We start from the raw sequence: 26,082 nt of genomic DNA on the forward strand, positions 1-26,082 counted from the left end.
GGCGAACATGGCCCCAGCAGGCGTCCTGCACCCCTCACTCTGAGCTTCTGCCTCACCCCCAACCAGTCCTGGAGCGACAAGCCTTGGGGACCCCACGTGCCCACCGGACAGCGGCCAGAAGGCAGCAGACTCGAGAAGCCGCGGGCTGCAGGGAGCAGCGCACGTGGAGCCGGTGCGAGGAAGCCCTCGCCACATCATCCACACACCCCCGCCATGCACACTCGCTCCGTCGCAGGTGCTGACGGCCCACGGCCATTTTAAAGGCGGATCTTCGTCCTCCTGGTCCCCGCGCCCCAAATATCCTGCAGTGAGGAAGCCGGCGACCTCTGCGGGGTGGAGAGGCGGCCAACTCGAGCCTCCTCCCCGCTCTTCGGCCGCACGACAACTGGGCGCTTCCGCCCGAGGATCCAGCGCTCTCACCTGCCCGCCAGCCGCTGCGCCTCCCCAGGCCGGCCCCAGAAGCCGGAACGCACGCAGATGCCCCCGGAGCCGCGCCACCTTTGCCCCGCGCGGACGCAGCGCATGCGCAGCTCTGCGGCGGGCGCGCAGCCCCCTCGGATTCCGCGCATCCGGGTTTTAGGGGAAGTTCTAGGTCACGGCAAGGACAGGAGGCGGGGTTTGCTCACTGTCAATCTTAGCAGGTTTTCGGAACCGAAGATACTAACACGTCAGATTTAACTAACATATCCAAAGCAAACAGTGCCTGTTTTTCGGTGTAGGATTAGCAAGTTATGTATTGTATGAGTGGAAATAGGCCTAGCGCTTCTCAGCCCGGCGTCCCCCCCCCCACTCGACCTAGCACACAGCGCCGAGGCCCCGCCTCTGTCTCTGGCTGCCTCGAAAAGCAGGAGAAACGGAGCTCCCCGTGAGGACTGCGTGGGTCCGGCTGGAGGCCAGGCCGGCGCAGGCAGAGCCGGTCGCGCCCCTGCGCGTCTCCCTTCGGATCCCCCTGGTTCCGTCCAGGAATGTGGTCCTGTACGCAGTGTCAGGCCTCCCTACTTTGTGGCGACTCCAAGACAAAACTTTTATTCTCTTGTGCCATTAAAAGGAGTTACAGAGCACGCTGTGTTTAAGCGAGCTACCTTAAGTTCCTCCGGCACTGTGAAAGCAGCCTTTGCTGTCCAACCTTTCTTACGACCTTACGTACCCAAGATCCCTTCCGTCCTTGCGCTAGGAATTTAACTGTGTCAACAAGACCTACCGCAGAAACCACGTTTAAATTTTCTCTCGATCGTTTCGGCTCTGGCCGGGAACCGTGATTCGTTACCAGCCAATCACATCGATTGCGTGCCCAGCCTCCGCACGGACAACCTCTGCCGCCATGTTTGTTTTGGGCTCCGGAAAGCCGCCATCACAGTCATGGAAGCCATTTTTGTTGTGGGTAGGCTTCTCGCAGCTCGCCTACCGTTTTGCCGCCATCTTAACTCCTGGCAATGGCTTCAGGCCTGCGGCGAAGCTGCCCGGATCATCTTGCGTTCGGGCGGCGGCTGTGAATGCCAAAAGCGCGGGGAGATCTGGGAAAAAAAGGAAATTGACGCGAAACTCGAAATCCCCTAGCGCCTCAAAGTTGGCTAGCTGCAGAGCTTGCTGCCTGCCTAGGCTGTTTCCCCAGCCAGGTGCTTCTCCGCCGGGGACCCTGGGCAGTTACAAAACACAAAAGCCAGAACCCAAACCCCGCCACCATCCTAGGTAAGCACACAGAGCTGACTACGACCCAAGATGTGCCTTCACTTGAACTCGGCTGCTCGCCCTCGCCTCTTTCCCTTGTTAATTTTGCTTTCAAATTTTGGCGTCTTCCTAATTCTCCTCCCTGGGCTTCCACCCCGCTCCGTGTTATTCAAAGAGCTAGGAAGGTGTTAAACATCAGGGTACGGGACGCCTGCCCTTTAAAGTGAAAATGCGCTGGAGAATTCTGGTTTTTGTTTTTTTTTTTTTTTTAAGGACATTTTTTGGAGCCCAATGGATGGGCCAGGGATTTGTATTAAATTATGGCTGCCTGCATCCATGTGTGCAAATGCAGCGTTCTTCCCAGTGTTGGGATGCGACGTTCCATTCATTCATGTACTCACTGCGTTTACTGAGTGTCTAGTTTGTGTTAGGCCATACAAATTCAGCCCAAACGGAAAACCTGTTATGGAGCTTGCACCCCATCACCGTGACGGGTACTGGGTTGGGGTAATCAGGTATTGTGCGGTTCTTAGCACTGCTGTACTACTTTGCTTGCTCCTCTCTCTAACCCATCTGCTGTCCCCCTCTGTCTTTTGGCCTGTGCTAGGAATGAATTGTGTTGATACTTAAATCTTAGGTCTTAGATGTAATCGTATCTGTAAGCCAAGTGACTGGTGCATTACAGACAGTATTCAAGTGATTTAGGTCCTCCTGGACCAGGTGTGGCCTGCCTGTCAGCAGCATCAGCACCACCTTTTTTGTGAGCTTGTTTGTGCTAGAAGACCCAGATGTGCTGACTGCAAATCTTCCCCATGAGCTGCAGCTGACTGGGGAGAGCACTAATTCAGGACATGGGCCCAATCCGCACTTTTTAACCAGATCCACAATGTCTTCTCGGTTTATTGCGTGTATTAAATGCAGTGCATGTTTGGAATAATTATGTAGTCATCATCCAGAAAGCTGAAAAGCCGTTTTACCGGTCCAGCACACATTTATGTAATATCCGTTACAACATCTGTAATGTAGTATTATTTTTAACTCCTAACATCTAGTTTACAGCTCATTTGCATTTGGAAAAAAAAAGAAAATGCTTCCTATGCTTCTTGGTTTCTTGTGACTTGCATGCATATTTGACTTTTAATTTGTTAACAGTTGAACTCAAAAGTCTGCCTGTGGACAGCAATTTAATGCTGATTTGAAAACTTTGGGCTGTGGTTTACCAAATCTTTTGGAGGCACCTTGCTCTCTTCTGCCTCTTCCTTTAATGAGAAATCTGCATCAGGGGTTCTCACCCTTGGCTGCACAGCACGGTCACCTGGGGAGCTTTTCAGGTGCCCCCGCATCAGCCACACTCAAGACCTCCTGACTGTTACCAGGAGCTGGTAGAGCATGAGAGAACAGCAGGTGGTTTTATGTTTCTCATGTTGCTCTTTGCTAGATTTTTCACCCCTTTATAGTTTTGTTTAAAACAATTGTGATTTTTGAAGGCAATGGAAAGAATAATTGGATTGGGAATGTAGTGAACCAACTTCCCGGTATCTGACCAACTTTATTTATTCTATCCTAAGTAAGTTGGCCAGCCGGTCTTTCTCTGTGTCCTCCACGTATTGATTAGAAAAAGAGAAATGAAAGTCCCTGTTGTTTCTTATTTAGTTTCGTGCGGATGGTGTGGGGTGTATTGAACCCATGTTCTGCGAATGTGAGAAATAAAAATGTAGGGTCAATATTCATTGCTTATGATTTTCACATACTGTATCTTATATTTTGTTTGGTATTAGACATGGTGGGTAAGAAAATGAACTCTGGAGCCAGATTCCCTGACTGCAAATCCTACCACTTCCACTTACCAGCTGTGTGACCTAGAACAGATTATTAACTCCTTAGCTTCCTCATCTGTCAAATAGGGTTGAATGCAGATAACTTAATCCAATAGAAATGCTTAAAAATGGTACCTAACTCGTAGTCACAGCTATGTCAAGATTAATTAACAATTGTTATTTTTTATTATAGCTAAGCCTTAGCATCATTTGATGTTGGATTTGTGCATGCAACAGCTGGGGGAAGGGTGCTGCCATCCTGTAACTTTGCAGGATATGCACCTGCTTGACTGTTTGGAAAAAAGGTGGTATAAATAGACCAGGAAGATGCTTTGTGTTTCCTTTATAGTCAGCTTTCTTTAGGTCTATTTGTCATAAAAATAAGTTGCATGTATTTAAAGTGTACAGTTTGGTATCTTCTAGTGTATACACCGGTGAAGCCGTCAGCACCGTCAAGATAATGAACGTGTTCACCCTCCCCAAAGGTGGTTTCTTCCCCTTTTTCATCCGTCCTGTGGCTTTTATGCAGGCAGCCACTGGCCTATCACTGGAGATGAGTTTGTATTTTCTAAGTTTCTATCTAAATAGAATCTTGCAGTATGTGTGTTCTATGGGAGGAGGAATCTGGCTTTTCCTACACATCGTGATTATTTTGAGAGCCATCTGTTGCTGCAGGTATCAATAACTCATTCTTTTTAAATTACTGAGCAGTATTGCAGTGTGAAGGTAGACAGTAATTTGTTTATACCTTTACCTCTTGATAGGCATTTGGACTTTATTTTTTTTTTAAAGATTTTATTTATTTATTTGAGAGGCAGAGTTACAGACACAGAGAGGGAGATACAGAGAAAGCTCTTCCATCCGTTGGTTCACTCCCCAAATGGCCGCAATGGCTGGAACTGAGCCTATCAGGAGCTGGGAGCTTCTTCCAGATCTCCCATGCGGATACAGGGGCCCAGGCATGTGGGCCATCTTCCACTGCTTTTCCAAGCCATAGTAGAGAGCAGGATCGGATGTGGAGCAGCCAGAACTAGAACCAGTGCCCATCTGGGATGCCAGTGCTGTAGGTGGAGGCGTAGCCCCTATGCCGCAGTGCTGCCTCAGGACTTACTTTATTTTTACATTGCTTATTTGTACATTGTTTTGTTTCTCTCTAGGTTATTTTAATTTAGAAAGAAAGGCTAATTATTTGGTGGCCAACTCTTCTGCATGTAGTGAAAATAAGCAATGAAAATGATAAAACATGTTTGTGTTGGGACTTCACCTTTGCCTCTATGTCATTTATGAATTACTATTTTATGAATTAAACTTATGGCTTTAAAAATGCAAAACAGGGACCAGCACTGTGATGTAGAGGGTAAAGCTGCCGCCTGTACTGCCAGCATCCCATATGGGCGCCGGTTCGAGTCCTGGCTGCTCCACTTCCAACCCAGCTCTCTGCTATGGCCTGGGAAAGCAGTAGAAGATGGCATAGATCCTTGGACCCCTGCATCCACTTGGGGGATCCGGAGGAAGCTCCTGGCTCCTGGCTTTGGATTGGCTCAGCACCAGCAGTTGTGGCCAACTGGGGAGTGAACCAGCGGATGGAAGACCTCCCTCTCTCTTTCTCTGTCTCTCCTCTTTCTTTTTTCTTTCTCTCTCTTTCATTCTTTCTTTCTCTATCTTTCATTCTTTCTTTCTCTCTCTGTCTCTCCTTCTCTGTGTAACTTACTTATAAATAAATAAATTTTTAAAAATATGTAAAACGGAGGCACCTTTAAGTAGACACGTGCATGTCTAATCATTTTAAGGCTTCTTAAATCTGTAAAGTCTTCTGTTTATGTATTACTTTCTAGAGGCCAAGAACAATAATTCGTGCACGTTAAGAAATCTCATTAGGCTGCAGAATAAAGCTCTGTAACGCCAAGCCCAAAATGCCATGAAGCTTCCTTTTGTAAGTGCATGGTTTTGTACCACTTACATTGGGACTTGATGTAAGCGCATTTCTAAAGTCTTTTTGCTTCTATTATAGAAAAGCAGTGCCTCTTTTTTTTTTAATAGTATTGACATTTTGAGCTTGAATAAATCAGAAGTGTTTTAAAATTGGATATGACTTATGTTAATTATAGGATAATATATAGAATGTGACTTGTATAACATCTTGGATGTAAAAATTCATCTGTGTCTGTTTTGATTTGCTCTTTAGCTAGAATAGGCTAAAGATCTTTTGCAACTGAAAACCATTTTAAATTGACATTCAGTAAGTATACAGTTTTGTGATTTCTGACCAGTGCACTGAGTCCTGTAACCACCATTGAAGTCAGGATGCAGAACACTTTTCATCACCCTTCCCCTTGCTTAAATTCCCTCCTGCTACCTCATTATAGTAACCCATCACCTCTCCACACTTAGCAACCAGTGACCTGTAAAGGTTAGATTTCAAGATGATTGCATTAATGATCATCAGAAGTGTTTTTTTTTTTCTCTCTCTCTCTCTCTGATGAAGGTGACTGGAAAACAGTAGTCAAGAGAATGGATCTTGGGTTACAAAGTGGAATGATGGGGCCTGCACTGTGGTGAAGCGGGTAAAGCTGCCATCTGCAGTGCCTGCATCTGTGTGGGTGCCAGTTCTAGTCTCAGCTGCTCCACTTCCGATGCAGCTCCCTGCCAGTACACCTGGAAAAAGCAATAAGTGGAGGATGGCCCACGTCCTTGGGCCCCTGCACCCACATGGGAGACCTGGAAGAAGCTCCTGGCCTCCCATCGGTCCAGTTTTGGCTGTTGCAGCCATCTGGGAGTAAACCAGTGGATGGAAGACCTCTTTCTTTGCTCTGCCTTACCTTCTCTAACTCTACCTTTCAAATAAATAAATAAATAAATCGGGGCCGTCCCCGTGGCTCACTTGGTTAATCCTCTGCCTGCAGTGCCGGCATCCCATATGGACGCCGGGTCCTAGTCCCGGTTGCTCCTCTTCCAGCCCAGCTCTCTGCTGTGGCCCGGGAATGCAGTGGAGGATGGCCCAAGTGCTTGGGCCTCCACCCGCATGGGAGACCAGGAAGAAGTACCTGGCTCCTGGCTTTGGATCAGCACAGTGCCATAGCGGCTATTTGGGGGGTGAACCAACGGAAGGAAGATCTGTCTCTCTGTCTGTCTCTCTGTCTAACTCTACCTGTCAAATCATAAAAAATAAATAAAATAAATCTTAAAAAAAAGTGGATTGATGATGTGCTGTCTACTGTCCCCTCTGTGGTTGTAAGGACTCTGATTCACAAAGCACCTGCTGGGTGTCAGCCACTGGGCCGAGTGAATACGCATCAGATCTCATGCCGTCCTCACAGGAGCTGTGAGAAACTGTTACTCTATCCCAATTCATAAGTAAGAAAGCCAGAGATTTAGAGGAATTGAATAGCTTGTCTGAGGTCGCATGAACGGGCGGGTTTAGAAGGGATGCGTTTGACTGGAACTTGAGGACATGACTGCACCACACAGGGATGCTTGTGTCTGTTTTTGATAAGGTGTTAAATGAAATAAAAATTGGATGTTGCCTGTTAGTGAGGCATCCCTGCAGTGCCTGGCAAGTATTTTCTGTGGGCATAGCAGGAAGGAGAGGCCCAGATCAGCGGTCCCCTGACTGGATTGAAGGCAGAGCGACTAAAAGGTCAGGAATGTTCTGTGGAATTAATCTTGGTCAATGATTTCAATATTTGAACTACTTTTAATAACAAGAAAAGAAAAGGCTTGATGTTTTGTCACTTTTTTCCTTTGTTGGAGCTTGTTTTGCTTTGTGATTTTTTTTTTTAAGATTTATTTATTTGAAAGATAGTTACAGAGAGGCAGAGGCAGACAGAGAGGTCTTCCATCTGCCGGTTCACTCCCCAGATGGCTACAATGGCCAGAGCTGAGTCAGTCCAAAGCCAGGAGGTTCTTCCCGGTCTCCCCTGTGAGTGCAGGGTCCTTAGCACTTGGGCCATCTTCTACTGCTTTCCCAGGCCATAGCAGAGAGCTGGATTGGAAGTAGAGTAGGCGCTCATATGGGAATGCTAGCACTGCAGGGGATGGCTTTACCCTATATGCCACAGCACTGGTCTGCTTTGTGTTGTTTTACAAGTGGAATTCGACATTCCAAGTTGTCTTATGACTAATAGGAAAAGCTGATTCTTTTCTGTGCTGATGTTGCCTTTTCAAACTTTATCGAGGTTGTCACCAGTAAGACCTCTGTTCACTTGTCATTTTTCCCTTGATCTCTTGTTAAAGTTTGTGTGATTCTTTCTTTGTTGTTGGGGTTTTCGGTGAAAAAAAATTAGTGGGTGCTATAGGGTGAGAAACAGTGAAATTATTTCTCATTATTGAATTATAGTTGTAAGTTCAGAAGTTCTAGGACCTTTGTTGTTTTCTATTTCTGCTCCCACAGCTGATGAAAGTTTTTTAAGATGATATACAAATAATAATTTTCTGGATGAAATTGGAAATCCAGAGATTAGAAGCTTAGTTATTTCCTGGCCTTTTTAATCGTAGTAGTTGCTTTCACTTGTGACATAGGTCAGCAGCCCTAAAAGGAAGACAAATGGAATTTCAGAGTGCCTTAGATTTTCCCACAGAATAATCTACAAGGTCACTGACTTTCTTTATTAGAGTTTATCTCTGCTGTGTATTGAAATGACAGGACAATCATGTGATATTTTTTAATCTACTTCTCTCCTAAAATTAATTTTCTGAAGGGTCTTAGGGCTTTTCCCTCCCCACTGAAGACACACATGCTCGCGTATTTGGTGGGGTCATGCACTGTCGAAGTCTCCTCTTCGTGATAGAATGTCCACGTTCAGGCCAGGGGAGGTGGACTCGGATGTAGTACAGAGGATGAGACGTTGTTTGTGAGATTTATAGTATGGTTTAGTTCCTCAGTGTGCTTTGGTAAATTGCATGCTTTCAGACACTTGGAAAGTTAATCTTTTGGGAGATTGTATTAAACTTCTTAAAAACAAGCAACAAAATAAAAATGACACTGAATTTAGACTTCAACTAACAACTCTGGTGGCAAAGATGTTCTGCCATTTATGCTTTAAACCCTGCTCTCCTGAAAGCAACTTTGAGGGCCTAGGAAAGTAATTCTAGAAAATTTATTTATTTAGGGGTTGGCACCATGGCGTAGCAAGTAAAGCTGCCACCTTCAGTGCCAGCATCCCATATGGGTACTGGTTTGAGTCCTGGCTGCTTCACTTCCGATCCAGCTCTGCTGTGGTCTGGAAAGGCAGTGGAAGATGGCCCAAGTCCTTGGGCCCCTGCACCCACATGGGAGACCCAGAGGAAGTTCCTGGCTCCTGACTTTGGATCAGCACAGCTCCGGCTGTTGTGACCATCTGGGGAATGAACCAGTGGATGGAGGACCTCTCTCTCTCTGTCTCTCTAACTGTATCTATAACTCTGCCTTCCAAATAAATATAAATATTTTAAAAAATTTATCTCCATTTTGTTTGAGAGGTGGGTAGAGATCCATTTGCTGGTTCACTCTCCAAATGCCTGCAACAAGTCTGGATCCCAAAACTCCATCCAAGACTCCCATGTGGGTGGTAGGGACTCAGGTACCCCCCCAGCCATCGTTGGCTGCCTCCCAGGGTGCATGTTAGCAGGAAGGTGGATTGGCAGCAGAGGTGCTAAAACTTGAACCAGGCATCCAGACATGGATATGGGTGTCCCAAACAGCGTCTTTACTGCTGTGCCAAACACACACCCCAGAAAGTAATTTTTTTTTTTTGCTAACTCTACTTTGAACTGCACACCTGCTCTTGCCCCTTCTCCACCAGATGCCTCCACAGGGCAGCCAGAATGCAGTTGTGCAGTTACGACCACAGGCAAACTTGAAGTCCATCAGTCCCAGAAAGTAATTTTTTTAAAGATGCCATTGCTTTCTGTGTGTGTGTGTGTACATTTGGTTTTCAGTGGTCAGCAAACAAAAGTTTAGAAAAGCCTCAACGTACCCAGATTTAAACAGAGGCTAATAATATCTTTTTGCATTCAGATAAATATTAGCGTGTCAGTATTTTGAAGCCATCACCCCCAAAATTTATGCACTGAAAAAACTCACCTTTATGGTTTTAACCATTCCTCTGATCTTTTGGCCATTACATTGATAACATTGGTAGATTCAAGCAAACTTCTGCTGCACACCTGTGCCAAGCATCAGTATTAAAGTGGACAGGAATGGACCCTGACCCCAGGAAGCTTACAGTTAGGCAGAGGAGAGAGACTGAGGACCTGAGTTACGAGGAATTCAGTGAGCTAAGTGTCAGAGTGGAAGTGGTGCAGTTATGGCCCAGAGTGGGAGTGAGTCAATCTAGAGATTTGTACAGGATCCAAGCAACTGGTATTATCTGAGTTGAGTTTTAGGGAAAACTCCCGTTTGGACAAAGCAGGCATTCCATAGAGCAGCATGCATGGGCAGAGTATGGAGAGCTGGAACTGCGTGTTCAAGGGCATCTGCCAGGAGCTGATTATTGTCCATAATAGATGTGAAGTTGCCTGCACCATGAGATGGAGGTGTGGGCCGTGACACAGGTGGAGAGGGATGCTGTGGTAAGGCCCAGGGAAGAGTCTTGAGTAGGGGATTCCTGTTCGGATACCTGTAGTGATTGTTTTTGGGATATAGAAAGGTAAGGATGGAGATGGGAGGCACTTGTAGAGGATGTGGTTGTTGGAAACCCTCAGGATAAGCCTCTCTTTTGGGTTGGGATCTTCTGGCATCACCATGTGCCCTAGTCTCTTTGGGCTGCTATAACAAAATACCTTAGACTGGGTAATTTGTAACCAATGGTAATTTGTTGGTCATAATTTTAGTGGTTGGCAAGTCCAGGGTCAAGGGGCTAGCAGCTTCAGAGTCTGGTGAGGGCTCACTCTCTGCTCCAAAGATGGCTCCCTCTTGGGGGAGTTCAATTGAGCCTTTTTTTTTTTTTTTTTTTTTTTTTTTTTTTACATATTTACTTATTTTGAAAGAGTTCCAAGGAGGTAGAGAGAGAGCTTCCATTTGCTGGTTCACTCTCCAAATGGCTGCAATGGCCAGGGATAAGCCAGGTTGAAGCCAGGAGTTTTATCCAGGTCTTAACATGTCAGTGGCAGGGCTCAAGCATTTGGGCCGCCTTCTGTTGCTTTTCCCAGGCCATTAGCAGGGATTTGAATCAGAAGTGGAGCAGCCGGGACGCGAACCAGTGCCCATAGGGGATGCCAGCATCACAGGCAATGGCTCTCCCCTGTATGTCACAACACTGGCCCCCAGCGTGAGCCTCCTTTGTAAGGACACTGACCCTATTCATGACACTGCAGGTCCCAAAGGCTCCACTTCTAAACACTGTCATTTTGAGTATTAGGTTTCAACATGAGAATTTTGGAGGGGACATCCACATTCAGACCATACCACCATGTTATGATTTTTCCTGCCCGTGGGAAGCAGATGGAACCATCTGTGACTCATCTGTTCTGTTTCAGGAGACAGGCTGTGTGCCTGCAGTAAGAGAAGAGAGCATGTGCTGTCCACGGATTCCCTGGCAAATAGTTCTTCTGCATTGGGACATCACACTTCTCAAGTTGTATAAAAGAGTTCTTGAGGACATGTCCCTCACCTCCCCAGAGAAGATAAGTGATTCCTGATTGGACATTGCCTGGTAGTTGCTAAGCCATCAATGACAGCAGGGATCTGGAATTGCTCCCCCTCCACTGCCTTCTGCCTTCCAGACCTGCAGGGACTTGCTGGGAGACAGGCCCGCTCTTCTCTGGAAACCACCTCTGCCCATTTTTCTCTTGGATTATTTTATTTTGGATACTCCTCCTTTGCTGGTTATGTTTTTCAAATGTCTCTTCCCAACTCAAGACTCTCCTCCTCCTCATTTCTTAATGGTGTATTTTGATAAACAAATTATAACTTTTAAAAACTTTTTATTTTGAAGTAATTAAAGATTCACAGGAAGTTGCAAACAACATACAGGGAGTTCCTGTGTGCTTTCACTCAGTTTCCCTCAGTGGTAACATTTTTCTATTTTTTTTTGAAAATGTACAATTTTGTTTGTTTTAAAGATTAATTTATTTATTTGAAAGAGTTGCATAGAGAAGGGGAGGGGGAGGGGGCGGGGGCGGGGGAGGGGTCTTCCATCTGATGGTTCACTCCTCAGATGGCTGCAAAGGCCGGAGCTGCGTTGATCTGAAGCCAGGAGTCGGGAGCTTCTTCCGGGTCTCCCACGTGGGTGCAGGGGTCCAAGGACTTGGGCCATCTTCTGCTACTTTCCCGGGCCATAGCAGAGAGCTGGATTGGAAGTGGAGCAGCCGGGATTTGAACCGGCGCCCATATGGGATGCCAGCGCTGCAGGCAGCGGCTTTACCCACTACGCCACAGCCCCAGAGGTAACATCTTACATAATTATAACACAAATATAAAAACAATCTACATTGGTTTAGGCCATAGTTTTTTTTTTTAAAGATTTATTTATTTGAAAGGCAGAGTTATGGAGAGAAAAGGAGAGACAGAGAAAAGTCTTCTATCTGGTGATTCACTCACCAAAAGATTACAGCGGCTGGGGCTGGGTCAGGCCAAAGCCAGGAGCTTCAGCCAGATCTGCTACATGGTTGGCAAGAGCCCAGGCATTTGGGCCGTCTTCTGCTGCCTTCCCAGGTGCACCAGCTAGAAGCTGGGTGAGAAGTGGAGCAGCCTGTACTCAAACTGGGAACCATATTAGGATGCCAGCATCACAGCTGGTGGTTCAACCTGCTGCACCACAACACTGGCCCCCAATGTATAGAGTTTATTAGATTTGACTTAGCTATTTTTTTTTTTTTTTTAGGATTTATTATTTAGGGGCTGGCACTGTACTTTAGCTAAGAAGGCTTATCCCACTATACCACAGCCGTCAGCACTGGCATTGCATATGGGTGCTTGTTCAAGTCCCAGCTGCTCCGTTTCCTGACAAGATCTCTGCTAATGAGCCTGGGAAAGCAGAAGAGAATGGCCCATATGCTTGGGCCCCTGCACCTGCGTGGGAGACCTGGAAGAAGCTCTTGGCTCCTAGCTTCAGTCTGGCCCCTCTCTGGCTGTTGTGGCCATTTAGAGAGTGAACCAATGTATGGAAGATTCTCTCTCCATCTCTCCCTCCCTCTCTCTCTGTAACTCTGCCTTTCAAAAAAAAAATAAATCTTTAAAAAGCCCTTTTATTAAAAAGAGATAGTATTTATTTGAAAAGCAGAGTTACAGAGAGAGAAGGGGGAGAGACAGAATCTTTGCATCGGCCAGAGATGGGCCAGACCGAAACCAGGAGCTTCTTCGGGGTCTCCCATGTGGGTGCAGGGGACCAAGTACTTGGGCCATTCTCTGCTGCTCTGCTGCATTTCCAGGTGCATTAGCAGGGAGCTGGACTGGAAGTGGAGCAGCCAGGACTCAAACCGGCACCCGTATGGGATGCTGGCACCACAGGCAGGCTTTACCCAGTATGCCATGTCGCGTGCTCCAGATTTAGCCAATTTCACATGCATTCATTTAGTTTTGTGTGGGTTTTTTCATATGTGTGAATTCGTAGCACTGACTGCGCAATCCATATATGGAACTGTCCTTTTGCCACTTGTTCCTTCCTGCATCCTTACAGCCACACCACCAGCTTCTGCATCCCTAACCTCTGGCAACCACTAGTCTGTTTCCCATCTCTATATTATTTCTTTCTTCTTCTTTTTTAAAAGACATGTGTTTATTTATTTGAAAGAGCAACAGAGGGATGCTCGCATCACATATCTGCTTGCCTGATTCAAGTTTCAGTCCCTCCACTTGTTTTATTTTTATTTTTATATTTTGAAGATTTTATTTATTTGAGAGGCAGAGTTAGAGACAGAGGGAGAGAGAGAGAGACACCTTCCATCTACTGGTTCACTCCCCAAATGGCCACAAAGGCTAGAGCTGAGCCTATAGGAAGCTAAGAGCCAGGAGCTGCTTCTGGGTCTCTCACGCGGGTGCAGGGGCCCAAGGACTCAGGCCACTTCCACTGCTTTTGCAGACCATGGCAGAGAGCTGAATTGGAAGTGGAGTAGCCAGGACTCAAAGTGGCACCCATATAGGATGCCGGCACTGCAAGCGGTGCCTTTACCAACTACGCCGCAGTGATGACCCCTCTACATATACTTTTGATATTGGCTTTCTCCATTCAGCATAACTTCCTTGAGGTACATTCAAATTCTTGTGAATTTGTTTATCCCTTCTCCTTTCTGAGTAATAGCCCATTGTATGAACTACCATGGTTTGTTTAAGCATTCACCCACTGAAAGGTAGCTGGATTGTTTCCAGTTTCGGGCTGGTAGAATTTGTGTATAGGTTTCTATCTCGGGGATAACTTCTCGGGAGTGTGGTCTTGGGGTTGTGTGGTAACTCGGTGCTTAGATTCCTACAAAAGTGGCAATCATTTTGTCTGGAGTGCGTGCAGCACACTTTTACAATCCCACCAGTACATGAGATCTGTTCTGGCCACATCCTCATCAGCATTTGGTGTTTTTGCTATTTGTTATTTGCCTTCTGGTAGGTGCATATCTTATCATGGTTTTATTTTGCATTTCTCTATTGGATAAGAATGTTGAGTATCTTTTCATGTGCTCATTTGCCATTTGTATATTCTGTTTGGTGAAATATCTGTTCATGACTTTTGCTCATGATTAGATTATGAGTATTTGGTTGATATTGACTTTTTATATCTATTTTTTAAGATTTATTTTATTTATTTGGAAGGGTTACAGAGAGACATAGAAAAAGAGAGAGGTCTTCCATCTGCTGGTTCATTCCCCAGATGGCTGCAATGGCCAGAGCTGTGCTGATCTGAAGCCGGGAGCCAGGAGCTTCTTCCAGGTTTCCCACGTGGGTTCAGGGGCCCAAGGACCTAGGCCATCTTCTACTGCTTTCCCAGGCCATAGCAAAGAGCTGGATCAGAGGAGGAGCAGCCAGGGCTAGAACTGATGCCTATATGGGATGCTGGCGCTTCTGGTCAGAGCTTCAACCCGCTGCGCCACAGTGCCAGCCCCTTTAAGCTTATTTATTTATATGCAAGGCAGAGGGAGAGACAGAGCTATCTTCCATCCACTGGTTCACCTTCTCATGCTGCAAAAGCCAAAGTTAGGCTGGGCTGAATTTGCATCCTGGTCTTTCTCATGGGTGCTTGGGACCGGAATCTCCATCCTGGATCCAGAATGGCCACTATAGTGTCTCACATGGGTGCCCAGGGCTCAAGTACTTGGGCCATCTTATGCTGCCCTACCAGGCACATTAGCCCAGAGCAGGATCAGAAGTGGAACATCCAGGACTTGAACCTGAGTTCTGATAAGGGATGCCACATCCCAAGCAGCAGCTCAACCCACTGTGCCACCACGCTGGCCCCTAACTTGAGTTTTGGGAGTTCTTTATGTATTCTAGATATAAATCTTTGTTGGATATGTGGATTGCAAATATTTTCTTCCATTTTCTAGAAAAGTTTTAATTTTAATATGAAATATACCATTCTTTTCCTTATGGTTTATACTTTTTGTATCTGCTTAAAAAACACTTTCTTAATCTGAATTCATAAAAATATTCCCTGAAAGGTTTGACTTTTTCACATTTGAGTTTTTAAACCATCAGTAATTGATTTCTGTGTATTGTGTAAATTGTGGCCCAATTTCATTTTTTCCCCAAATGGATGTAGGCAGTTATTTGAACACAGTTTATTGAGTGAATAGTCTTTTTGTTTCTCCCTAATTTACAATGCAATGCCTGTCACATCATTTCCATAAATTCATGGATTTGTTTCTGGTGTGTGTAGACAGTGCTTTCAGCTTGTTTGTCTACCCCTTTGCTGGTTCATTTATTTATTTTCCACGGCATTGTAGTAGTTTTCCTGAATCTACTAAGACAATACACTTTCCCTCCTTTATTTCCCTTGTCTCCTAGAAGAGTTTCGTCCTTTTTGCTCTTCCTCAGGTTCAAGGTTGTTGTTGGAATTGCATTAAGGTAATAAATCAATGTGAGGATGTCTCGTACACGTCTCTTTTATTTCTAGACATTTCTTACTTATGGGGTGCTAGTTTATATTTTCAGTTCTACATTTTCTACCTGTTTCAAAGAAATTAGGTTTTTTTTTAAAGATTTATTTATTTATTTGAAAGTCAGAGTTGCACAGAGAGATCAGAGGCAGAGAGAGAGAGGGGTCTTCCATCTGATGGTTCACTCCTCAGATGGCCACAACGGCCGGAGCTGTGCTGATCCGAAGCCAGGAGCCAGGAGCTTCTTCCGGGTCTCCCACGTGGGTGCAGGGGCCCAAGGACTTGGGCCATCCTTCACTGCTTTTCTAGGCCATAGCAGAGAGCTGGGTTGGAAGTGGAGCAGCTGGGACTCGAACCGTGTGGGATGCCGGCACTGCTGATAGTGACTTTACCTGCTATACCACAGTGCCAGCACCCCCAATTCAGTTTTTTAATATGATTTTTCTAGTGTTAGACTGACCTTGCACTCATATACCTAACTAGGTTCTGATGTTTGGTTGGTTGTTTTCTTTAAGTGGGTTGCTATATTCAGATTACTTGTATTTGTTTAGAATTGTTACCTCTGTATTCATGTGTAGAATTGGCTGGAGTTTTCTTTTCTTATACTGCTTTTATCTGATTTTGCTCTCAGGGCTCCTTACAATGTGTTGTGGGTGATTTCCCTCTTCCATTCTTTGTAAGAATTCATAAACTGGCATTTTTATTTATTTACTCATTTTTGCTTGAACTGCTTTTGGACTGTAGAGCTTTGGAAGTGGAAGAATGGAAGAGGGATGGTCATTTAGACCAGTAGTTGAGGCACCCGTGTCCATTATCAGAGTAACTGAGTTCAATACCTGGCTTTGGCTCCTGAGTCCAGCCTCCTGTTAATGCAGACCATGGGAGACAGTGGTGATGGCTCAAGTAATAGGATTTACACCACATGCCTGGGAGACCTGGCACTGTGTTTTTCTAGCCCAGGTGTCATTTCTGGGGAGTGAACCAGCTTATGGGTGGTAAGTGGGCTTGATCTCTTTCTCTCTCTGCCTTTCAAATGTAAAAGTAAGTGAAAATAAATAACAGAAATAGAAAAGACTTTAGAGATTGATCTGTGCAACCTCACTGAGGCAAGACTAATTACTGAGGCTCAAATCTAGCAGATACTTGTTACTATAACATGACTCAGCAGTTTTACCATTCTAGAAATCCTTATTCTGAAGTAAAGGTAACAGTCATTTTATTATCTAAAACAAATGGCTCAAAACTTTTTTTTTTTTTTAAGATTTTATTTGAAAGGCAAAGTTCCAGAGAGAGAGAGAGAGAGAGATCCTGTCCATCCATTGGTTCACTCCCTAAATGGCCCCAACAGTCAGATCTGGGCCTGGGTGAAGCCAGGAGCCTGGAACTCCATCCAGGTGTCCTGCGTGTTGCATTAGGAAGGATCTGTATCTGAAGTAGAGTAGCCAGGACTTGAACTGGAACCCAAATGGGATACCAGCATTGCAGGTGGTTGCTTAACCTGGTACACCACAACACTGACCCCAGCTCAAAGCATTTGCACTGAAGTCTCTGCAAAACCATGAGTTTTTGGCTGGCGCCGCGGCTCACTAGGCTAATCCTCCGCCTAGCGGCGCCGGCACACCGGGTTCTAGTCCCGGTAGGGGCGCCGGATTCTGTCCCGGTTGCCCCTCTTCCAGGCCAGCCCTCTGCTGTGGCCAGGGAGTGCAGTGGAGGATGGCCCAGGTGCTTGGGCCCTGCACCCCATGGGAGACCAGGAAAAGCACCTGGCTCCTGGCTCCTGCCATCGGATCAGCGCGGTGCGCCGGCCGCAGCGCGCCGGCCGCGGCGGCCATTGGAGGGTGAACCAACGGCAAAAGGAAGACCTTTCTCTCTGTCTCTCTCTCTCTCACTGTCCACTCTGCCTGTCAAAAAAAAAAAAAAAAAAAAAACCATGAGTTTTTTTAGGTCCATCTGATTAAGTTTAAGAATGGCGAGAAGAAAGGAAGCTAGAGGAGACAGGCACTGACTGCACATAGAAAGTCTGCAGGAGCAGACTAAAGATTCCAGAGGTCTGAGGTGGAGAAGCTCCATGTAGGAGCCAGCAGATCAGAGGGACATTGTGCAGTGTATGAAGGCATGGCAGTTTTGATCTGGAATGCCAAAGAAATATTCAGTCTATGGTATTTTTGTGAATACTGGTAAGCATTCCATTTTTTGGAAAATTTCCCTAAAAATAGCAAACTAGAGAGATGGTGTGTGTGTCAGTGACTCAGCTGCAATTATCTAAAACATTTCATCCAGCAGACATTTCTTGAGCACCCTCTAGTGTTAGGTGCTGCTCTGAGAGCTGCTCACCTATGCGCACGTACTCCTTCTACCCTGGGCAAGTGTGTGACTTCCCTGTGGTTGGGGCTTAGCAAAGTGGTTCTGTTAGTTTTGGAATTTGGTACACTATTTAACTCACTCCCAGCACCTGTGACTTAGGCTGCAGTGAACCAAAGGAAAGGTGATTTTTTAAAAACCTGAAATGACTTAGCAAGAATGCAAGTGCAAGATCTATGCAACTGACTATACAGATATGTTATAAGCTTTATCGTGGTGAAATTCATTTGCTTTTATTCTATATATGCAGTGTGCCATATTCCATAGCATAATCATAAATTAACTCAAACTACATTTTCTTTATAGAGGGTTTCTTTCTGTCTTTGAGTAGCAGCAGAGAACCACTACTCATGCAGCTTTATTTGAAGTCACACTTCTGGTTGGGGACTTGACAAGGGGAGGTGTCTAAGGCTGTGATGGTCCAGTTAGCCATCGATCTTGGCAGTTCTTTGGGGACAGATGGTGCTAGTTTGTCCTCAGTGGGTCTGACAAGAAATATGCAAGTCTTTGGCTGAGCTGTCAACTGTGAGACCCTGGCTTGGTCCCATAAGATCTTGTTAGGGAAATTGGGAAGAGAGTAGATGGTCTGCAAGATTCTTTTAGCTCTACAATTGTGAATTTTTGAGTCTGTAAATATTATAGAAACAAGTGCACAAATTATAAACATTGAGGCAGAGTGCCTCATGTTGTTAAAAACAGACTAAAATATTTGAAGTATACATTTCCTTTTTCCCTTATAGCTTATTTACTTTAACAGACCATATCATTTTATATAAAAACAGATGCCCTTCTGTTCTGTATTCTTACAAATTGTATTTTTGAGATTGGATTTTGATGATACTCTGAAAAATCCAGACATTATAAAGCAAATGTAGCCATTCTTGCTTTACTGATGAAAGTAGGAAACCAATCAACACACACACATACACACATACACACACACACTCACACACACTTTATTGTGTGTTAAAAATGTAACCTTCACTGTAATATGGCTTATAATCTATCCAAGGGCAGATATAGTGTGAAAACCTTGCACTGGACTTCTGTGTGGTCAGCCTGTCCTTGAGTAAAGGAAGGCTATGCAGTGAAACCAGTACATATTTAGCAAAATGAGTTCACACGTGCTTCACCTTAGGTTGGGTACTTGCTGACAAAGTCTTCTCCTTCTCTTTCTAGCAGATCCACTTAAGTACCCTTTAAGTATCCCCACTGGGGGACTCCTTAAACCCTTAGTAAAGTCACTCAACTCTGATTAAATATATTTAAGGAGGCTGATTTTAAAATATAAAACATAAGCAATATAATTTTAGTGATCTAAGTAAGGTTTTTCAGGACAAACTATAAATATTTTCATATACATATCCTGATTTTTCTAGGAGCTATTTTTTTTTAACAAACTTATTTGCACTTTAGTTTTAAAGGTAGGGAGAGACAGAGACAAACAGAGATAAACAGAGATCTTTCATTCTTTGATTCATTCCCCCAATGCCTACAACAGCCAGGGCTGAGCCATCACCTGCGACCTCCTATGGCATGCATCAGCAGGAAGCTGTAACTTGAATGAGGCATTCTGATGGTGGGATACAGACCTCCTATGCGCTGACTTTACTGCTGGTGCACCTCTCCAAGTACATTTTTTTTTCCCATGTATACCTATGTCTAAAAGAGCTTGCCAAGATTGATGTTAAACATTTTCTAAATTGTATGAATTATATTGTTCAGAGAATGGAAATGAACAATTAAAAAGACTTAATAAAGATTTTTTCCATTTTAAAAATTAGAATAGAATCTTATCAGATTATTTAAAAAACTATAAAAATTGTTATATTTAAAAAAACAATCACCCATTTACCAAGTATTGGGAATTATGTGCATTGAAGGCTAGTGTTTAGAAATAATTATATTGGGTGTTTTATGTGTCTTTAGTCTCTTCAGTAATTTTGAGTTACGTATTTCTATTTTAATTAATTTATGGGGCAGATAGAGACAGATACACAGACAGTGACAGATGGCCCCTTTCTTCTGGTCCACTTACCAAATGCCTAAAACAGCAGGGGTTGGGCCCAGGTTGAACTTGTGAGCAAAGCTGGCAGTGGGGAAATCAATCCAGATTTTCCTTGTGGGTGACAGGAACCCAGCTAGCCCTCACTGCTGCCTCCCAGGGTTTGCATCAGCAAAACACTTGAGTCAGGAGCCAGATCCAGATGTCAAAACACAGCTACCCTGATCGTGGGGCACTGATGTCTTAAGTGACTTCTTGACTGCTAAGCCAAAAAACCCTATTACTGAAGAAATTCAGGACACAGAAATATGTGTTTTCCTTATTAAATAAAAATACCCTAAAACTGGGCTGTACATTACCATAGCTGCTAATCACAAGTTGAATAGAAATAGCAGAGCAGACGCTCTTGTCTTCATGTTTGAGGAGAAAACATTGTCTTTCACCATTGGGTATGATTTGGTTGTGAACTTTTCATATCAGGTTTAGAGAGATTCCCTTCTATTTCTGTTGTGTTGGATTTTTTTTTAATGTGGGATACAATTTTTTTCTTTTTTGTATTTGAGATTATCATGTGTGCTTTATTATAAACATGATATATTGATAATTTTCAGATGTTAAACCACCCTTGCATTCCTGGTATGACTTTAACTTGGTCATGGTATATAGTCCTTTTGTATGTTGAGGATTTTTGTGTTCTTCATAAGGAGTAATGCCATGTAGTTTTCTTTTGCTACCTCTGCCTAGTATCTGTATCAAGATAATACTGATCTCTTAGGATGATTTGAGAGATTTTTCTTCTGCTTCTAAATAGTTTGTGAGGATTGTTATTAATCCCTTAATCATCTGATAATATACCAGGAAGGGCATCTGGGCTTGTGCTTTTCTTTGAGGGAAGTTTTCAAGTGTTAATTCAAGATAGTATTTGGTTAAGAGCAATTAAAAGTGAACTTTCATCTCAAAAATAATAATTGGTATTGTTCTGATGACCTAATAATATCTACCTAAAAAGATTTTGATGTGCCTAATTATAGCTTTCTTTTTTCTTTTCTTAAAGGTATATAGTTACTCTGGAATCAGTAAGCCATGGCATCTAAGAAATTTGCTGTTAAAGTAAGTAATGCTTAACAGTTTTCTTTAAAATGATTAACCACTTTCTAATATTACTGAGTTCTATGTTAACTGGAAATTGAAGTTCTGAACTTTCTACTCTTTCTGTTCTTTACATTTGGGACTCTGAAATTTTTAAGTAAATGCACTGAAAATTCTATAGTTTTCGAATGAGATGGAGGAGAAAATTATCTGGTTGTGAGGAATCCCTTATTTAGGTCTTAAGATGTTTTTTGGTTATAACCTGGTCTTTAGTGTTAGAAATTACCATTCCCACTGCATTATAGTGGCATGACTTCTGATGATGATAAAGCTGATAAAAGGTCAAAGTAAAAGAAACAGACAATAAATACTCAACTGTGTATGCTAGGAGAGAGTCCTCTTGCCTGCCTTCAATTTTTCTCTTAAAAATATCTCATCTCTCCCTCGGTGGCTAAGGTTGAGACCTTCTCAGGTGTGGAGGGATGGGGGAACCCTGTGTGAGGGGTGGTGGGGAAGGCAAGGAGAAGAATTGATAAATGGGTAGTATAAGATCTTAAAGATGCTTTGCACTTGTATATGTTTGCTATTCTTTAGGGCATTTTCTGTATCCTACTGTTATCTCAAGTACATGTTCAACACATAAAACTACAAATAAATTACAGTAGCTACTTGACTGGGTTAGATACATTTAATGTTGCACTTTTTTATTTTTAACCATGTCAATGCTTACTTAGGTTTCCCCAAATACTTAAAAATTTAACTTCCTACAGTTATTTCTTTTGTCAATATGTTGTATGTATTTCTGTGAGAGTATGTAAGTGGTGAACTTTCAGTGTTTGTAATATTTTGGTCTTACTCCAGAAAGAAATCTGCTGTTTCTACTGAGAATGCTTTCATTATCTATAAATACTTAAAACCATCTTAAAACTTAGTGATTTAAAATATCAGTCATTTTATTATCTCATGATCTTGCAGGTTACCAAGAAACTGTCAGTTGGATGATTGCCCCCCCCCCTTTATTTAATTGAAAGAGTTACACAGAGGAGAGAAAGAGGAGGTCTTCCATCTGCTGGTTCACTCCCCAATTGGCCGCAATGGCTGGAGCTGTGGCAATCCGAAGCCAGGAGCCAGGAGCTTCTGGGTCTCCCACACAAGTGCAGGGGCCCAAGGACTTGGGCCATCTTCTGCTATTCCAGGCCATAGCAGAGAGCTGGATGGGAAGTGGAGCGCCAGGTCTCAAACTGGCCCCAATATGGGATGCTGGTGCTTCAGGCCAGGGTGTTAAACTGCTGTGCCACAGCGCTGGCCCCTGATTTCTCTTTTTTTTTTTTTTTTTTTTTTTGAATTAAAAATTTGAGAGGCAGAGAGAGAGAGGATGGAGAGAAAAATGGAAAGAGGGTAGGGGAAGGTCCTTTCTGTTGTTTCACTCCTCAGATGCCCACAGTGGGGCTGGAGCCAGGAGTAAGAAACTCAATCCAGGTTTCCCACTTTGGTGGCAAGGACTCAACCACTTGACCCATCAGCTGTTGTCTCCCAGGATCTACATTAACAGGACGATGGAATCAGGAGCCAGAGCCAGGGATCTAATCCAGGTATCCAGTATGGGATGTGAATTATCTTAGCCACTGTGTCAGATACCTATACCTAATTTTCCCTTTTGATGTTACCTGGGGCGGCAAATATCTACAGACTCAATCTGGGTAGAACATCAAAGATGGCACACATGTAGCTGGCATTTGATGCTGACCATGGTTAGAATTTCACATAGGTCTGTAACTTGTTGTCCTTCAATTCTTACCCAGATGGCTACTCTGTATGACTAGGGTTTCTTCTAGCATGTGCTTACAGGGAATTTTGGAGTACATCCCTGGAGACTATCACAGAAGTCTACTGTTGGCCTGATGTGATTCCTTTCTTAGTTGTCTATTTTCTCTCTGGTCACTGTTAAGGTTTCGTTTTTTTCCTTGGGATGCTACAGTTTTTTTCTATGAAATCTCTAGACATAGACTTGATTTTGTGTGTGTGCGTGTGTGTGTAGCTTGGGATGCAGGGAACATCTTTAATCTGAAGACTCAGATCTTTTAATCTGAAGACTCAAATCTTTTATCACTTTTGGAATATTTTTGACCATTTTTTCTCAGATATTCTAATTCTCCCTGTTCTCTTCTGGCCCTTATTTTTTTTTTTTTTAAGTTTGTGGATACTCTCATACCATGGTTTCTGATATGCTAGAAGAGTGAGATTAACTTATTCAAGGCTGATCTTCTGCAGGTTATCTGCTTAGAAATGGACAGGGCTTCTTTTTGAAACTGTGTGTGGCCCAGTAGGATGGACAGTACTACCCAACCACAAAGCTTGGAGCCCAGGCCTCTAATTATGTCAAAGATAGATCTGCTGATTTCTAAACCATATCCACAGAAGTGGCAGATTCTGCTACTATATTGTTCCATTTAAAAAAAAAAAGATTTATTTATTTATTTGAAAGGCAGAGTTTCAGAGAAGCAGAGGCAGAGAGAGCGAGAGTGAGTGAGAGGTCTTCCATCTGCTGGTTCACTCCCCAGATGGCTGTTAATGGCTGGAGCTGTGCCAATCTGAAGCCAGGAGCCAGGAGATTCTTCTGGGTCTCCTACACAGATGCAGGGTGCAAGGACTTGAGCCATCTTCCTCTGCTTTCCCAAACCATAGCAGAGAGCTGGATCGGAAGTAGAGCAGCCGGTGCTTGAACCGGTGCCCCTATATTGTCCATTTTATAATATCTACATGGCTTGGACCCCAGCTTTTAGATAAGGCAGGCAAGGGAATTACCCCCACCATGAGTTTCAAGCTGGCAGGATGGGGATGTGTCTATTTTTGTCTCTACCAGTATCTCTTAAAATCTGTTTGTTAGAGTGTTTTTTTAAGATTGAGCTATGTCAGCCGGCGCCGCGGCTCACTAGGCTAATCCTCTGCCTTGCGGCGCCAGCACACCGGGTTCTAGTCCCGGTTGGGGCGCCGGATTCTGTCCCCGTTGCCCCTCTTCCAGGCCAGCTCTCTGCTGTGGCCCGGGAGTGCAGTGGAGGATGGCCCAAGTGCTTCGGCCCTGCACCCCATGGGAGACCAGGAGAAGTACCTGTCTCCTGCCATTGGATCAGCGCGGTGTGCCGGCTGCAGCACGCCGGCTGCGTTGGCCATTGGAGGGTGAACCAACGGCAAAGGAAGACCTTTCTCTCTGTCTCTCTCTCTGTCCACACTGCCTGTCAAAAAAAAAAAAAAAAAAAAGATTGATCTATGTCTTTGAAAGGCAGAGTTGAGAGAGAGAGAGAGAGAGAGATGGATCTTCTGTCTGCTGGTTTGCTCCCCAAATGGCTGCAGTGGCTGGAGCTGGGCCAGTCTGAATCAGGAGCCAAGAGTTTCATCTTGGTTCCATTCCTTTCCAAAGCTCATTAGCAGGAAACTGGATAGGAAGTGGAGTGGCAGGGGCTTGAACTGGCCCAGAAATGGGATGCCAGCACCACAGGCAGTGGCTTTACCACTGTGCCACAGCGTTGACCCTTGTTATTTATTAATATAACCTATATTTGAGGTCTATTGATTGAAATATAGGTTCCTGCTGGATTCCCGGAATCTTTCAGTTAATAATCTCTGTCCATGAATGCAAAATGTCCAATAATTATCTCATTGTTTTAATTATGCATGGACTCGAGTATCATTACAGATTCAAGGGAAACTTGGAATATAAAAATAAGAGAATAAACTGAGTAAACAAACTCAGGTCAGAGAGATTCCTGGGAGCAAAGGAAGAGTATATCATAATTTGTGTCATCTGACCAGAAAAAGGAAGATATTATAACAAGATTGGGATATTATGACGGAGGGAAATTCCTGAGAATAGGAAAGAACTTTTGTAAATTGAAAACATGATAAAAACCAAAATAAAATGTGGAAAGACCATCAAAGAATACAGCCCAGAAAGAAAAACAAAAAGAGATCAGATTTTTAAAAAAAGGAAGAAAACACAAGAGAATTAGAGTTTTAGTCTTGATATGAAAATGTGGACTTCTAGAAAGGAAAACAAATCAAAATGATGGCGAGGAATGCTAAAAAAGAAGTAATACAGCAAAATTTACCACAAGTGTAGGACACAGTGTTCCTATTTGGAAGGACTATAAGTAAGTACTCATCAAAGTCAACGAAAAAGAGTTGTACTAAGGGATGTTGTCTGAAATTTCAGAACACTTGAAATTTAGAGAAGATCATAAAATCTGCATAAGGAAGATCAAGTGGAGACTGATCTCAACGGGTTTCTCAACAGCAGCAGTGAGTAGATGTAGTCTAAGACAAATAATTTTCAACCCAGAGTTACCTTCACAGCCCACCCAACCTTCAATCACATATTGTTGTGCAGTAGAGACATTTTTACAGATGCAGTGTGAAGAAAAATTCCTTCTGACATACATGGAATTCTAACATGGGGAGTACATGCAGAAACAATCAGGTATGGGATCCAGCAAAAAAGGAATCCAAAAAGTAAGGGCCTAAGCAAATCCCACGGTGAACTCTGTACTCTTGGGCCTGGAAACCACCAGTGCCATTGGGACAGAACAGAGGGTTTCGTGAAAGATGTCATCAGCAAAAAGTGAAGTGAATAAAATATCTCATGTTTTTGTAAATGTATTGAGAAGGTTTTCTTAGACCTGTCAGAGAGCCTAGGAATGATTTAGTCCCAGGATTATGATAAACTAAGTGAAAGAATAGTGATACAGCCCTTCATTGTGAGTAAAGAAATGATTGTGCAAGATAGGAAAGTAAGCGTAGTGTAATGTTACTACAAGGCTCGAGTTTGAAGGAAGATTGTTTCATAATACTGTGAACTCCAGGTTTGGGAAGGCTGGCAAGACACATGTGGGTGTAAGTGTAAGTTCTCATTGTCTATGGATGGGATATAAAATGAAAATAATAAGACATCGTGGTGTAAATATAGTATTTAGAAATATTATGGTAAATACCAGATCAAATAGCCAGGTTTTCAGTGTGGTTGTACCTGGTGGATGGAGGGTTGGGGTCGGATAGGGCAGAAGAAACCTGTTTTGGATATATCATTTTAATTTGTGTCTAAACACTAACAAAAATGTTAATAAAATTTAAAGGAAACTAATTTAT

The 26,082-nt window shown here is 43.7% G+C and overlaps 1 protein-coding gene across 17 annotated transcripts in view; it reads left to right on the forward strand.

The window, feature by feature from the left end:
- Positions 1-26,082, forward strand: part of SLX4IP (SLX4 interacting protein) — a 262,836-nt gene that overhangs the window by 68,207 nt on the left and 168,547 nt on the right. For 5 of the 17 annotated variants that reach the window (XM_089307315.1, XM_089307318.1, XM_089307311.1 and 2 more), the window contains exons 1-3: positions 1,607-1,689; positions 20,909-20,964; positions 25,154-25,239. Coding sequence is in view for 9 of the 17 variants with exons in the window: in XM_089307325.1 (XP_089163451.1) it covers position 25,239 (1 nt within the window). In the remaining 8 variants the exon portion in view is untranslated. Of the gene's footprint in view, positions 1-1,412; positions 1,690-5,320; positions 5,419-20,908; positions 20,965-25,153; positions 25,240-26,082 lie in introns of those variants that run through there. The other 12 variants (XM_089307326.1, XM_089307313.1, XM_089307320.1 and 9 more) reach the window with 12 other exon arrangements.

This window comes from Oryctolagus cuniculus, chromosome 11 (assembly GCF_051225735.1).
Source record: "Oryctolagus cuniculus isolate XC-2025 breed Fujian yellow rabbit chromosome 11, ASM5122573v1, whole genome shotgun sequence".
Classification (NCBI taxonomy): domain Eukaryota; kingdom Metazoa; phylum Chordata; class Mammalia; order Lagomorpha; family Leporidae; genus Oryctolagus; species Oryctolagus cuniculus.